The 16,202-nt window shown below is 36.5% G+C and overlaps 7 protein-coding genes across 7 annotated transcripts; 3 read left to right on the top strand and 4 right to left on the bottom strand.

The window, feature by feature from the left end:
* Positions 1–95: 95 nt before the first annotated feature.
* Positions 96–3,884, top strand: KQ657_004547 (uncharacterized protein; the record flags this gene model as incomplete). Its single annotated transcript, XM_043195216.1, has 1 exon — positions 96–3,884. One exon carries the CDS (start codon positions 96–98, stop codon positions 3,882–3,884), a length of 3,789 nt encoding a protein of 1,262 aa, XP_043049882.1.
* Positions 3,885–3,891: 7 nt separating this feature from the next.
* KQ657_004546 (WD40 repeat domain-containing protein) lies at positions 3,892–4,950 on the bottom strand (the record flags this gene model as incomplete). The annotated part of the gene is made up of 1 exon (XM_043195215.1): positions 3,892–4,950. The coding sequence occupies one exon, from the start codon at positions 4,948–4,950 to the stop codon at positions 3,892–3,894; it is 1,059 nt and encodes a 352-aa protein (XP_043049881.1).
* Positions 4,951–5,102: 152 nt separating this feature from the next.
* Positions 5,103–7,377, bottom strand: CDC53 (cullin; the record flags this gene model as incomplete). The annotated part of the gene is made up of 2 exons (XM_043195214.1): positions 5,103–7,274; positions 7,369–7,377. The coding sequence occupies 2 exons, from the start codon at positions 7,375–7,377 to the stop codon at positions 5,103–5,105; spliced, it is 2,181 nt and encodes a 726-aa protein (XP_043049880.1).
* Positions 7,378–7,731: 354 nt separating this feature from the next.
* KQ657_004544 (uncharacterized protein) lies at positions 7,732–8,955 on the bottom strand (the record flags this gene model as incomplete). Its single annotated transcript, XM_043195213.1, has 1 exon — positions 7,732–8,955. One exon carries the CDS (start codon positions 8,953–8,955, stop codon positions 7,732–7,734), a length of 1,224 nt encoding a protein of 407 aa, XP_043049879.1.
* Positions 8,956–9,301: 346 nt separating this feature from the next.
* On the top strand, positions 9,302–10,447 carry KQ657_004543 (uncharacterized protein; the record flags this gene model as incomplete). The annotated part of the gene is made up of 1 exon (XM_043195212.1): positions 9,302–10,447. The coding sequence occupies one exon, from the start codon at positions 9,302–9,304 to the stop codon at positions 10,445–10,447; it is 1,146 nt and encodes a 381-aa protein (XP_043049878.1).
* A 407-nt stretch (positions 10,448–10,854) lies between these two features.
* Positions 10,855–12,324, top strand: KQ657_004542 (uncharacterized protein; the record flags this gene model as incomplete). The annotated part of the gene is made up of 3 exons (XM_043195211.1): positions 10,855–10,928; positions 11,096–11,154; positions 11,924–12,324. 3 exons carry the CDS (start codon positions 10,855–10,857, stop codon positions 12,322–12,324), a joined length of 534 nt encoding a protein of 177 aa, XP_043049877.1.
* A 219-nt stretch (positions 12,325–12,543) lies between these two features.
* Positions 12,544–15,864, bottom strand: TFP1 (H(+)-transporting V1 sector ATPase subunit A; the record flags this gene model as incomplete). Its single annotated transcript, XM_043195210.1, has 2 exons — positions 12,544–15,738; positions 15,862–15,864. 2 exons carry the CDS (start codon positions 15,862–15,864, stop codon positions 12,544–12,546), a joined length of 3,198 nt encoding a protein of 1,065 aa, XP_043049876.1.
* Positions 15,865–16,202: the final 338 nt, after the last annotated feature.

Here is a 16,202-nt window from a genome sequence, read left to right as displayed (position 1 = left end):
GCTACCACTATGTTTAACTACAGCTATAACTATGCATTATATACCGAATGCTTATTGTACATAGTTCTACTTTATGTTAATTCGATAAATGTCACATGGTCGTCGACCCATCAATCTACGTCAAAGTGTGTGGGATTGTAGAAAATCTTGACAATCTTATACCTGTTGGAACATTAACTATTCATGACTTTCCTAAAGGCAACTTTGATTACTGTGGGATCAAATCACCAGATCGTTGGACATGGCTAAATCTACCGTTCATTCAAGACATATGTCGTAAGGAGAATGATAATGATAATTATGATGTTCCATTACTAAAGTGTTTAAGATTCCTTCTTGATTTCAAATATATCAGATGCACTTATAAGTTGTTTCAAATTAATGACCTCCAATTGGTTCGAATAAGAGTTTATGCTGTTCCTGGTGATGTTAAAGGCTTTAGATTCATTAACACCTGGAGAAAAAGGTTTCGAATCAAGAATGTAACTAAGAATTGGCGATTTCTAATTGAATTGCTTGATTTCTCAAGTGACAGTTGGTACATGGCAAAACCTTTAAATGAGATGCTCTTGGTTCCGTACACTGTTAGACCTAGTAGTAGTAGTACTAATAATTGCAATGGTTATAACTTTCATTTGGATAGATGGCATAATGGTAAACCATATTCTATGTCGAAAGAGAGGATGACACCTTCATTAATCACCAGAATCCAAAAGCTTTATGGTTCAATCACTTCTCCCCAAATGGCTAAATATGCAACCAACGCCAAGTTCAAGCTGTTCCAGCCATTACAAACACCCCGAGAACGTTTGGAAAGTCTTGTAAGCAATGCCTCCAATGGCACAGTGGAAATCGATGGTCTTAAAGCTCGAATGTATTCGTATCAAGTCATTTCATTGGCTCGAATGTACGAAAAGGAAGCTATACAACAGTACCACCATTTACCGGGGTTGCTTGACTTCAAAGATTGTTCACATTCAAAGACTCCTTACTATGTTCACATCAATACCTTTGTCTTTTATAGGAATCCTGATTTAATCCGACTACCTAGAGGTGGCATATTGGCTGAAAATATGGGGTTGGGCAAAACTCTTATATGTTTAGCTCTTGTTTGCTTAACCAAGAATGATATTACTGAAACACCTGAAGATCTTTTACTTTACCGTCAAGAAGATTCAAAATCTCGTATTCTTTTAAAATCACTTGTGAATACTTGTGTTCTGTTCATAAATGATAACTCAATGCCTTGGAAATATTTCATTAATGAGATCCCTCCACAAGTGATCCAGAGACTTGGTGAATCGCCTGGAAGTTTCAAACTCAAAATTGATTATAATAATCAACATAACTCCGTATTTGATGTCCCCAAAAGACGATCTTATCGGAAGAAAGAATCAGTTTTGGATCATCAACCTGAAGATTATTTGTATCGGAACGTTTATCACAGTTCAACAACTCTAGTTGTTGTGCCTGAGAATCTTATTCATCAATGGAGTAATGAATTAGCAAAACATGTTCATCATAACTATCTAAAGAAACTCTTTGTATCTTCACATTTTTCAGAGATCAGTGGCCAATTTATGACATTTATGAATGATATGACGACTTTAGATCCTTTGCAATTAATTCAATATGATTTGATCATTATTTCCAATCAAATATTTGGGAAACTATTCAATAAACCTGAAAACCCTCTTTTAAAAGTATATTGGAAAAGATTAATCATAGATGAAGGTCATTCCATTAATTCAAAGAATTCAAGAACAAGTCTTCTTTGTAAGGATATCTTAGCAGAAAGGAAATGGGCTGTCACCGGAACGCCTACTTCTGGGTTAACAAACATTTATGTTGATGAAGAAGAAGAAGAACAAGAGGATACTCGGAAATCCAAATACGTGATCAAAAACACCTTTGATGAACGGAATGATTTAGCAAAACTTGGGAATATTGTCAGTAATTTCTTAAAGGTAGAGCCCTTCCATTCTCAATTGAAAAGTTGGACTAACTTGATTGTTAAACCGTTGATCTCGGGTTCATATAATGCAGAACAAGCATTATATATGCTTATTAATAATTTGATGGTAAGACATAACCCCTTGGATATTAGTGATAGTTTGGTTCTTCCCCAACTACATCATGAAGTTGTATATCTACAACCTTCGTTTCACAATAAATTATCCATCAATTTATTTGCTGCAGTGTTGGCTGTTAATGCAGTGACATCTGAAAGAACCGGCATTGATTATATGTTTCATCCATCCAATAGAATGCAATTACGAAGATTAATAACCAATTTGCAACGAGCCACCTTCCATTGGACCGGGTTCACTCAAAAGGATGTTGAAACGTTAATTAAGATTTGCAGACATGCTTTGAAAAAGAAGAAACCTGATGGAAGTCATTATTATACTGTATCTGATAATAAGCTTCTTATTAAAAGTATGGAAATAGCCAAAACTGCTCTTAGTAATTCTCAATGGAGATCAGGTGCTTTGCTTCATGAAATGTCATATTATATCAATGGACTTCCACTTCAATTTGCCAAATATTTTGGAGTTTCTCATCAACCATTAAATCAAAGTCAATCGTCTGTGTTTGGAGCACCTCATTTGAATGCCATACAAGACTTTGTATACAAGAATAGGTTCACGAGATTTCAAGATATTCAACAGTTTAATGAGTTGCTAGATCCATCTTCAAGGGTCTTTTGGGATAGATATTGGAACGACTCGCTTAAAAGTAATGATAATAAGTTCAGCAAGCAAGGCTCTCAAAAGAAACCTCAAGCAATTATGCAAGCTGAAATTATATCAGCTATTAATATTCCCGAAATAGTTGAAGGGTTTAAACCTCAATATATGGTAGATGAAACTGCTTGGGAGTATGACAACGAGTTATCGGTCACTCAGGACCACAAGACTGATGTTAATGATTTAACCTTTGAAAAGTTAAGAAAAGCCATAGTCTCTGGAACAGCATCTGCTAAATTATCATACCTTGGTGCAAGGTTACTTGAACACAAGTTGAATAAAGACAAATCCATAGTGTTTTATGAATTTGAAGATAGTGCTTATTATTTAACGGAATTGCTTGATATTTTGGGAGTTCAATATATTCTTTATGCTACTTTCAATAAACCTGAACAAAGAGCACAGAATTTATCTGAATTCAGTTTATATGATAGCAATAATAGAGGAGGAATTGCCTTGATTATGGATTTGAAATTGGCTTCTCATGGATTAACAATAATTTCTGCTTCAAGAGTTTACTTCCTCAGTCCCGTATGGAAGACATCTGTTGAAGCACAAGCTATCAAAAGAGCCCATAGAATTGGCCAGACTAAAGAAGTTCATGTAGAAACACTTGTTCTTAGAGACACTTTGGAGGAAGAGATCTACAATCTCAGATCAAGCCACAGAAATATTAATAATGGTAATGATGATGACACTAATTCGTATGAGGAACAAACAAATGATAATAATCATGCAATTGATGATTTGGGAGTTCAAAATTATGTTTTAAAACATGAATTTCTTGACTTTGAAGCCTCTGAAAATGAATGCTGTGGATTTCAAGCACCTGCTATCTCAGAAGCAATTGATACTGAAAACGATGATGATGATCCAGATTCATATTCCTTATTGAATCATCAGCTGTTTGTGAACAAATTGACTAGACCGCATATTCGACAGTGGTTGATATATTTATGCAATCAAGATAACTTGGAGAAGTTGACGAGATCTAAAAGCCAAAAGATTCTTGACAAGGAATCCAAAAAGGACTTTATGAAGAGCTTTATCACTGAATGTGAAGAAGCTCCACATGTTAACAAACGGCCATTAGCAATCGTATCTAAGAACAAACGTAAACGGGTAAGGTTTTAGCATATTCCTATAATTCACGAATAATCAAGGTCCCGTCTGATGATGAAGAAATTAACATATTGTCATGAGGATGGTAATCTGTATCGATTACTGTGGACCTGTGACCGGCGTATTTCCCAGTTACTCTTTCAGTAGCATAATCCCAAGTTATAATAGTATTATCTTCTGAGCCTGTACATATGGCAGTTCCAGCTTTATTCATGGAAACACGAATAAGAAGTTGTTCCTTACCGGATAAAGCACCTTCAAACGTCTGACCATCTTGTCGAGATACATTCAGAGGTACATATTCTCTGCCATTAATTGTTCTTATCAGACCTGTCATATCTCTAACAACAATCACTGAATCATCTTGATTTCTTGCAAGCGAAGTTGTTGTAGACTCATTTCGTAATGTTCCTACTGAGAACACAGGTTTAGTTAAATCTCTAATGTCGTATGCCAGGACGGTAGGATCAATGCCTGAGGCAAACAATCTTTTACCGTGAAAATCAAAAAGAATTGACGTTATTGGAAAATCTGTGGTGATAACATGCGTAGGTAATTTCTGTCTTTGGTCCCAAACATTGATCAAGCCATCATCTCCACAACTAACTATGGTAGAATTGTCATTGATATCCACTTCATTCACACATAAGGTATGCAGAGAACACTTCCGTACTCTTTTACCAGTTTCAGTATCCCAAATACCAACGGTAGTGTCAGCACTACTGGTCACAATAGTACTACTATCGTCGGACCATCGCAATGATGTGACTGCTGATTTGTGACCCTCAATGACTCCATAATTGGCATTTAATACTCCTTCCAAGTCATTAACCCGTACTGTGGTATCAGACCTCAACATCTTCTGATTATCGTCGTACAATTGTTTTGTGGGTAAGTCCCATAAGAGAACCTTACCATCTGTTCCTCCTGATGCAATCAAGTCACCAGTAGAATTGAACCTGACACCAAGAACGGGTCCTTCATGGCCTTCTAGTACAATAGCTGCGTCGTAGAGAGCATTACGATGATGTTCAGTGAGTGACTGTTGGTCAACTCTTTGTCTTTTAACTAATGACATGGAAAGAAAGTGATGAACATCAAAATCGCATCGCACTTACTACAATTAATCTGTTGATATACCGTTCTCTAATTTACACAAGAGATAATATTAATTTACTCTAATAAAAAGATACTATTAATTGACACCACTATAAATAATAATTTATCTATTTAAGCTAAATATTCATATGCATCGTTATTAATCCGTTTGATGTACTCCTTCTCTATTAAGTAATCGATGGCATGCTTGACATCCGAAATTTTAGCTCTAAACCTACTCACAGATTGTTGGATAACTTCATTAATCAAATCTTTATGTTTCATTTGTTTCCTGGCCTTCATTGTACGCACAATACTTGCGCTAAGGTAATCCTTACGTGCTTCATCTATTACCTTGTTTGTTTCTTCTTCTTCGACTCTCTGTTCGGTCTTTATGGAACTAACAAAATTCACCCGAGCTTTCTTCGATTTATATTCATCAACAATGGTATAAGTAGTATCTGGTGCATTCAAATTTTCAGAACCAATTGGCTTTTGTTCTAAAAGCTTTCCCTTAATAAATGGTGTAAGATGAGCATCAAATATATACGGTGCAACCCCAATAATATCCCGTAATTGATCGTATGTATAAGTCTTTTTCTTATTGAATGCTAATAGGATCATCAATTGAACATTGGAAACAGTAAAAATGAAAGGAGCTTTGCCTTTCCGGGATAAATTGGCCTTAACTTCTGCTCTACCATGATTCCATAACCATTTTAATTCTCTACCTGTGTGCCTGTTCTGATAAACACTTTCAATATTCAGAAAACCTTCTTGTAATTCAGGTGCAAGTTTTAATGAATAATCAGGTACATGTTTGAATGGCCACATACTTTGTGCCAAAATCAAAGGAGTGAATTCTTTGAAATCATCTCCATTATAATATTTCAATTCAGCTGATGCCTTCATATCAGAGAACATTTTAGTCATTTTAGATGTATACTCCAAAGAGTTGGCTGTTTGCAACTTTTGAATAATCTGTTCTTCAGCTTCCTCGGATTTGCAATTGCTATTGATTAATCTTTTAGCAAGTAAACGACGATAATGCTCTTCAAATGCATCTTTATCTTCCAAAAAGGGGAAAATTATCATTAAATTATTGGCATTCATATCTACCACTTCGGCTTCCTTTGAGTTACTCTTTAAATAGGCATCAGCATATCTTGCCAAATAATCTGGGGTCTTGCAAGGGGATCTTGGTGTTGGTAAGGCAATTGGATTATTGTTGACAAAGTAACGACATGCATTATCTAATGCCTTAACGAAAACCGGATCTTTATTGAACGCTCTGTTGAGAATATCATTGAAATGGACATAAATCTCAATTAAAGTGTGGATATAGACTTTTGGTGGAACCATACCTGTTGGTGCTTTCCTTGATGAAGTTCCGCCAGTGGTGGTGGTTGAATTGGCAGCTTCTTGTTCTGCCTTTTTTATATTTTCCAAGGCCTGAAGAGCTTGGGATTTAAGATAATCTTCAAATTGCAGAGCCAAAGGTGGGAGAGTAGATTTAACTCTACTAAGTAGCTTGTACATTCTCAGAATATGTTCAATTTCATTCCTTTCCAATAAGGGAATAAATTGTGAGTACATCTCTGCCGCATGATCTTCAATTAATGCTTCATTTAAAACATCCACTAGAAGTTTCTTTGTATGATCTTCCAAATAATTATTGGATCTTGAAATCTCCTCTGCAAATCTGGTTTCACACTTTCGTAAGTAATCAACAACAGTATATTGAGATAAAAAGTTTTGACTTTCACGCATATAATAATCCTTCGTCTTACTCAAGAATACTTGTTCAAACATATTGACATAAACATGTAAGTTTGGTTTTTTCGTTTCGTTTTGTTCAACACCCAAATGAACCAATGATTTAATGGCAGCTGAAATCAAATAGGTATCAACTACTTCATTGTTACGTTGTTTTTCAATTTCTTTTAAAATCTCTTGGATCAAAATAGTACTGTGTGTGTCAAACATGTAGTATTTCCATTGTACCAAAGCCAAAGTATTAACTTCATAGATTTTGTTTTGAGTATCGTTCCTTTCCTTTTGGACCCAATACCGATTCATATAATCAAATACATTGTTCAAATATCCAACTCCAATGGTATATCTAGACCATTTCTTGACGTAAAACTCTAAAAACTGCTCATCCGGTTTCTGAGTCAACTTCTCCACAAAATGACGCAAGTATTGACTTAAACAAACATACATTTCACCACCATTGAGTAAATAAGCACTTTCTACAGCCTTATTACCTCCACTTATTCTAGATCCAGTGTCTTGCTGTCGTGACTTGTTGACACAATAATTATATACAGCTGTATAGCAGTTCATATACAATTTAGCATCAACTCCTTGATCAGCACCATGTGCTCCTAGAATGTACTCCAAGCATGGTTCAATGAAGCTCCACGTCGCGTTCAAGTCACCAGCTGCTGGGAACGACATAACTAAGTAAAATGAAAATCAAACAAACAACAAGAAAATTAGGGCTATTACAATTATCACTATTGAATGATATTAATCAATAGTCACTTGTATGTCGGATCAGTCGGTTTTAACACCTCTATAGAGTTGTTTTGCCCTTCACGTATATTACTTATTGTTTGTAAATCTTGGTGTGTTTCTCTCCATTTCAAATTGTTCGTGGGAAAAAGGGTTAGATCTGGTCACGTGATCGGTGCGCGCACTAAGGGGCTGTAAAATCAATACAAATGAGGTTGTATACATTAAATTATTCTTTACTAAATTAGCCTCGTATATCATCAACACCAGAAACTCTAACCACTACTCGAGTAATACTGATGGTGAATGTCAAACACCAGAAACACAATATCATAAACAAAAAACTAACCATAGCTCTTTGACGACGACAAAGTGAACCAATCTTTCCTGAAGGTACTCCCACTTTGGTAAAACTATTGCTTCGAACACAAGCCCATTTATCATCATAAAGAGTATTGAATGCTAATGCCAAGTTAGCAGCGGAGAAAATGATGAATAATAAATCAAGTAAAATAAGTTTCATTTTACCCATTGGATTCCGAAGTCCTAAAGGTTTACCAGAATATTCATCGTAAGCAATATATATCAAATAAGCCAAGGCAAAACATTGTACCACTATAGCCATTATTGTGCTTGGTTGTTGTGCAACTGCATCGATTCTATTGTTGGAAAATTGAAATATGGTTATGGCCATACCTAATGATGTACCCACAAGTATTATGATAACAACACGAAGAATTAATGGAACCATTGGATTCAGTAAAAACATTCTCTGTAATGTTGGAATTACGATCTTTCTCTTTTCATTAGACATCCAGTACCCAGCTCTGGATCTTACTTTTGGTGAATCAGACTCAAAATCTTTAGATTTCCTAGGCTTTCTAAAGAAGGGGAAGCATAAAAAGTAATCTCGATCATCTTTATCTTCATCACTGCTATTTTGAGAAGAAGAACCCACCAATGCCAGTTTCAATCGATGGTCTCCACCCCATTCCTTATCCAACCCTAAATCTGGAAGTCGTTTTGTCTCAAAGGTAACAACATCTCGATCATACCCACTGGGTTGAGTAACAGAAGCAAGAAACTTATGCCAAGTATCATCTATAGTTTTTATATATTCATCTTCATTAGTTCCAAAGGCATCCTCAGTAACCGCTGTGGTTAGAGTATTGTTATCGGTGGCATATCTTGTCATATTGGCAGATGAAGCATACAGACGACGGTCTTCCTTATTGGATCTTTGATTGGATATGGCGTCTACATTAACATCTCGAGCCCCTGTATCTTTTTGTTCTCTGTTACTGGCATATGTTAAGGTATCCAACACAAACGGTGGAACTATATTCGCAGTATGGCCATAGGCATTAATGGTTGAATGTTCAAAGGGGTTTTTGATACTAACAGGATCCAGCAATGCTCTTGTTCGAGGTCTAGACTCCAGCTCGGAGTAGTTTCCATTGGAAGACATGGTTCAAAGTAGTATATGTGTTTGTTTGCCTTGCTTTGCTTTATTTCCACTTTTCAAGTGAGGATTGCTTTAGGATCGTACTCAACAAAAGTTTAAAGTCCAAGCCCCCTGTAATGTTAATATAACTAATTTCTACTAGCACTTTGAATTCCGTTGACGTATAATCAACAATGTCTATATATTTCTTCTTTAAGGTCAATGGTAAGGAGTACTGTGATTGTAACTAAAGATAAACGATTACTTCACCAATTAGTGTTTTCCTTCATACATGACACAAATGAAATAGATTGAATGAGTGAAACCTGAAATGGGCAATAATTCACTACTCACTTCTACGCCACCATAGATGAGTTCCTACATTGGATATAAAAGACCAGTCAGGGCTGTTGGTGTATTGAGATGGGTATGTCGTCATCGATACCAATCTACAACATCATCAAAATTTACTACTAGCCCTGGTACTGGAAATGATAAAGATTTTGCTACTGGTTCTAGCAATGATAAAGGTATAACACCATTAATATACCCCAGGGTTATTCCTAAAGACTCAATCTATGTTATATCTATCCCTGTTACCACTACTAGATCATTCATCTACTGCAATCATAGTCATACGTCTGTAGTTACTAAAGTGGCTACTCCTTCAATCCCTGCGAAATTTGAGGCAAAGGTAACTGGATTAGCAGCTAAGGGGTGGAATAAATTAGTGAACTCTGATTTAAAAGTTAATAAAGTTATCATTTCTTTTGTTAACAAGTTATTGAATACAGTCCCCTATGATGAAGCTAGTTTAAAATCGTTTCCCCCAAAGAATGCAATGATTCGTGAAGTTAATCAGGAATTCCTTAAAGAAACAAATTATCCTAATCCAAATGGTAATTTACTTACTATGGACCAATTGAATGAATTGAATGTTCCTGTAAATCAATTAAAGCCAATTCCATTATATCATCCCTATTTCCAAAAACCAAGTACTATCTTATCTCAATTATATCAATTTCGTGATGAAAATTATTCCAAACATTTCAAATATTCCATCCTTTGTGCTATTGGTATCCCAATCACATTACCATTGGCTCTTTTACCAGTGGTTCCTAATGTTCCTGGGTTCTACTTGGCTTATAGATTATATTGTCATCTTAAAGCCTTTTTGGGAGTTAAACATTTAGACTATTTATTGGAGGAAAGGAATTCAATCCCCAATAAAAAATATACTCGATTAGATAAATTTGCAGATGATGAATCTGTTAAAGATTCTAGTCATTTGATGTTTGTACCAGTTCGGAATTTGGATGTTATTTATGAACGTGATAATCGAAAATTGGTTGATGATCCATTAGATGAAGAATCTATGATTTTAACTGAATCCGTTATTGATCGGATTGTATTAGAACTTGATTTGCAACATTTAAAGGATGAGTTATATCGTGCCTTGGCTCAGGAACGTAAACGAGTTGCTGAAGAGATCAAGGTTGATGATACAATTGGTTAAACATAATCTAGCACAGGATGTTAGATCCTAAGGATTCATATATATCAGTATATGTTCATGTGTATATAAAACAACTAAATAGATTCAGTATCTTAGTTTATGAACTGTACAAAGATCTGTATTATTGGAATGTAATATCATCACTTTCTTATGTAATAAAAGATGGTGAAGCAATACTTTTATCACATGTTTTTCACGTGTTGTAATAGCGTGACTTGCGTATGCCCTAAAGAAATATCGTAGTCGCAAAAGAGTATGACATAAACAGGATTGTTCTCTGGTCGTGTGTAGTTATTTTTTCAGCTGGGACCAAGGAGGTTTCGTTCCGATCGCAAATAAAAGCAAAAATGTCTTCACTATTTCTTCTTTTGACTTTCTTCTTCTGTATCATCTAATTATCATTCAATATGAGAGATAAGTGGAGAAAGAAGAGAGTTAGAAGACTTAAGAGAAAGAGACGGAAGGTGAGAGCTAGATCCAAGTAATCGGACAGCCTACAATGAAGTTTTGAGAGCAATGGTATGCTCATCAGACTTAAAGTTGTAGATAATGATTTCTGATATATCATTGAATGATGGAGATAAGGAAAGACAATTGAGAGGAATTATACTTTTTTTTCAATTGTTGCTTTGGATTTGTTGCTTGAAGATTTGAAAGAGATGATGTTTATAACTCTGTTGGGTATGCTGTTGGTCTCAAGACTCAATGTTTGTTGGTACTTCTAGCTTCTTCCGCTACTGCTACCAATTCATTTAAGTCTTTATTTTACTATAGTTTTTTAATACTAAATGAATTATGTCCTTTAATTGTTCCAATTGTAGTTTCCAGTTTACCATCGTTGCTTTCTTCAGTCATGATAATTTTTTAAATTGTCCGTGAAAGCCTGATTTTCACACTACTTGTGTACCAGACCTTAGTATTACTGTCTACTCAGTAATCATAGTCATTCTTACCTTACGTCATTAAATAAATCGAATCCTATCATGACCATTGGTCCAATTTCAGAGATCACCAGTACTAGTAATGCAATAACGTTTAAACCGTCTTTACCGCTGACGTCATTGCCAACTACAGATATAGCCGACAATGAGCCTGAAATGTCTTCCACTACTGTTTCTGATAGTATTTATGAGTTAGATTTAACTTTGGGGTACCCCAATCTACCGTTGTACAACAATATTACCACCACTAACAACATTACAACTAACTCGGGTACTATTAGATCCCGGGTGATGCAGGAACAAGCGTTGCGGATGTATCCGGTCGGGAGTAGGGTTCAACAAGTAATGGAAGAGCGGATACTAAGATGGAGACCTCCGACTAGTCAGCATGGAACCGAAACCGTAATTCTGGGGAATCATATCTACCAACAAGACTCACAATCAGAAGGAAGTTGGGACTGTAATTGGAATTGGCGTTGGCGTTGGAATTGGGATTGGAGCAGCTGGAGGATATTCAGACGAAATCAAACTGTAGACATGAACGAACATCGTCAAACCATAGTGGATTCAGAACATATGGTTGAGTCGATTGTTTTACCAGATTTGGAAGGCCAACGTCTTGATTTGAATCAATTCAAACCTAATAGTTCACGGTCAATACTTGAAGAGATCAAGCCAAATCGTACCAACTATAACTATTCATCTCCATTATCTGCTACAACTCCTAGAGCCATTCTTTGGTCTGATTTCGAATTACATTATGACAAACAGGAGGATCCAATGTACTCCAACCAGGGTAATCCTAACGATACAGTACTATCTATGGATCAAGAAGTACAGAATCTTGTCGAGGGAGTTGATAACTTTGTCGGCGATTGTTTCTTTGGTACTTTAAGTTTCATTTCCTCTTGTTGTACGGCTGAATCAACATCCTGATCATTTTGCAGCAACTGAATTTTTCGCAACCCTTCGCACACAAGTACACATTTTTCACTTTTATTCTACATTCCTAGTTAAATGATGATAGTTGAATTTTTAGAATTCTAAACAAGAGTAAAGGGATACGTAAAGAAAAAGTAAGCGATGAAATAAAAAATGAAAAAATAGTCAGAATTAAAACAATAATTGTTACTTAAAAGATGTTGTATTAAAACTTTATTCAGAAGCTTCAGCAAACCTTTCAGATATAGTAGTAAACAATTTACTGAATTCAGCTTCTCCTTCAGTTTCACCTCTGGATGGTTCAAAGAACTTGGATGAAGAAACCTTGTGCTTAACGTCACCGGTAGCTTCTGATAACTTGTTCCATTGAGCACCATTGGCAACAGCCTTTTGGGCTTCATCATGATAAGCCATGAATGCTTTCATCATATCATAAGTCTTCCAAATAGGACAGAATGCATCATAAGTAGAGTAACCATTTTGTTGTAAAAAGTCTTCCTTGATCAATGTAGCAACATCCAAAGTAATCTTGTCAGTATCAGATAATGCAGATTTACCCACCAATTGAACAACTTGTTCCAATTCTTCAGCAGTAGCCAAGATTTCTCTAATCTTATCTCTCAAGTTAGGGAAATCAGGGTAATTGGAATCATAATACTTGTTCAACACATTTGTGTACTTGGAATATGAAACATTGGTGTTAATAGATGGGAAATGCTTTCTTTGGGCCAATTTCTTATCCAAACCCCAGAAAACTTGAGTGATACCCAAAGTAGAAGTTGTAACTGGATCAGAGAAATCACCACCAGCTGGAGAAACAGCTGCAACAATAGAAACTGACCCGATTCTATCTGGACTACCTAAGGCAACAACTTTACCCGCACGTTCGTAGAATGAAGCCAATTTAGCACCTAAATAAGCTGGGAAACCTTGATCAGCAGGCATTTCACCCAATCTACCGGAAATTTCTCTTAAAGCTTCAGCCCAACGAGAAGAAGAATCAGCAATCATGGAAACATTCTTTCCTTGATCTCTCAAGTATTCAGCCAATGTAATACCTGTATAAATGGATGCTTCTCTGGCAGCCACAGGCATATTTGAGGTATTGGCTACTAAAGTGGTACGCTTCATAATTGGTTCCTTTCTACCATTTATTTCAGTAAACAACTCTGGGAACTCCATCAATACTTCAGCCATCTCGTTACCACGCTCACCACAGTTGTGAACAAGTGCCAAGTTAGCCAACAAAAATTGGTGGTCAGATCCATCTTCAAGAGTAATACCATAGTAGTCAGCAGCATCAAGCTTTTTAACGTTAAAGTAGAAAGGTTGTCCTTCACGGATAACCTTCTCAGGAGAAGCACAAGAGTTACGTTCAAGAACACACTTTCCAAGAACAGACTTTAATGGCGATTCTCCGCTCATGAAAACGGTGTAAGATTCTTCATTGCTAACTTCAACGTTAACAGAAACGCGAATACCAAGGGAACGGGCAAGCTTAACAAGTCCGTCACGGACACCGGAATGAACAGTCTTCACAGTGGTAAACTTAGTGTTGGCATTAGATGAAACTTGTCCATCAGAGTCAACAAGACCTGCAATAAATTGTTCACGAACCTCGTAAGATTCAGTGCATAAGAATTCTGGAACATTCTTTGGCTTGTTTGTAAGGCCAGATTTAACAAGTACATCCCAGAAGATATTGCTTGTGCTCGATTTACTACCAACGGTGACAGTCAAACCACCTTGGTAAATTTTCTCAGAATCAACTGGTGGATCAGAGTCTATTACAGACTCATTAACCATACGGTTCTTAGGGTCCAACTTGAACTCAACTTCCAAGCCCAACATCTCACCCAACTTAGCAATATGTTCGTAAAGTTGGACATCTGAGGCATCAATAGAAAAGGAAGTACTGTCAATGTAGCCATTTCCAACCCACAAACCCATGAGGTAAGCAACTTGAGGAGCCAAGTTCTTGTTAACACCAAGTTCTTCAACCCATGAAGCAATGGTTGGCTTTTCCAAGTTAATAGGATTAATGTATTGGTAAGTAGCCTTACGAACATGCTTACCCAAGATATCCAAGTCACGAGCTTCAATAGTCCAGTGAAGGTCTTCCTTGGACAATTCTCTCATAAACTTATCAGCCAACCTACGAGAGTGGTCACGTCCACGGTTGGCAGAATGTTGGAAGGTACGAGTGCGTTCCTTAACAATCTTGACAAGACGACCATCTGTGGTAACAACCTTAGCAAATTCAAAATAAACAACAGAGGTTTGAGATTTACCTCCAACGATGTGATCAGTAAGCTTAATGTGTTGTTTGGTAGAAACAACAAGCAAATGAGCTGCATTACAAGTGTAACCCAACTTTCCAAAAGTTTCACCCCGGTTATTTTGAGTTCTTTGGGTGACTTCATACATATCTTGGACACCACGTGGCAAACCAACGACTGATCTTGGTAAACCGTCCTTACCCAAGACATTGTCACCCACAGCAATGTTTTCAATGACTTCAGTACTACCATCTGCCATGATGACTTCTGTACCCTTAGCAAAACAACCTACATAAATAATGGCATCAGAGTTAGAGAACTTGGATAAAGATTGAGAAATAACCGTCTTACCACATCCGAAAGCACCAGGAATACATGTGGTACCACCTTGGACACATGGGAACAAAGAATCCAAGACTCTTTGACCAGTTAACAATGGATAATCTGCTGATAATCTTTCAGCCACTGGTCTTGGAACTCTGACGGGCCAAGTATGCATCATGGAGTATTTGTGTGTCTTACCTTCAAATTCAACTTCCAAAACAGTTTCGTCGACAGTGTAAGAACCGGCCTCGGCAACAGAAACAATAGTACCCCTAGCTCTAGGGGGGAGCAAGATCTTATGGTCATTCAAAAGGGAGTTTTCATAAACACTACCAAAGATATCACCACCTGTAATATGGTCACCAACCTTAAGAGAACTTGGAGTGAAATCATATTTAACTTCTCTACTCAATGCTGGGGCATCGATACCTCTTGGAATATAAATGGATTGGGAGACATCTTTAATGGCCTTTAACGGTCTTTGAATACCATCATAAATGGTTTCCATCAAACCAGGACCCAATTCAACAGATAATGGTTTACCTGTTCTTAAAACTGGATCACCAACAGTGACACCAGCAGTTTCTTCATAGACTTGAATGGTAGCTTTATCACCATTGATACGAATGACTTCCCCAACCAAATTGTCATGACCAACCTTGACCAATTCGTACATGGCACATCCAATCATGTTCTCGGCCACAATGACTGGACCAGACACGGAGTAAATCAGACCATATAAAGATTCATCGTCATCTAATGAAAGACGCTTTATTTCTTTACGAGCGTTTTCTAATGCTCCAGCCTGCAAATTGTTAGTACTAAATAGTTCAATTGAGTCCAATTGTACAACGCAACACCTTTATTGCCCCCCTTTAAGGTAATAATTCAATTGGAGTTAAATAAGACAAGCCCTTTCATTACATACCATTTTGCTATATCTTTCAAGTAAAACAGCAATTCAGCTAGAATTGAAATGGTCAAGCAATAAAATCTGTATAGTAATATTTACTTAAGATACTGACGTTAATCTCTATTGATAATTCGTTATCAGTGGTCGTGGGTTTCGGGTTTCGTCGACTTTCCAAAAAGTTTTCGATTGGGTCGTGTGATTACCATATTACCCGGACAGTAACAAGCAAATATTGATAAGGATATAACCGTTGTTACGATACCTTTAAGGAATACATGTCATGTAAAACTGAATTAAGTACTCATTAAATCCTTGTGACTGTAATATGATTGGAGGAGGAAAATGGCTATTGCAAT

This window comes from Scheffersomyces spartinae (genome assembly GCF_019049425.1).
Source record: "Scheffersomyces spartinae strain ARV_011 chromosome Unknown scaffold_7, whole genome shotgun sequence".
Lineage (NCBI taxonomy): Eukaryota > Fungi > Ascomycota > Pichiomycetes > Serinales > Debaryomycetaceae > Lizanozyma > Lizanozyma spartinae.
This window is presented reverse-complemented; position numbering and strand designations above follow the sequence as displayed.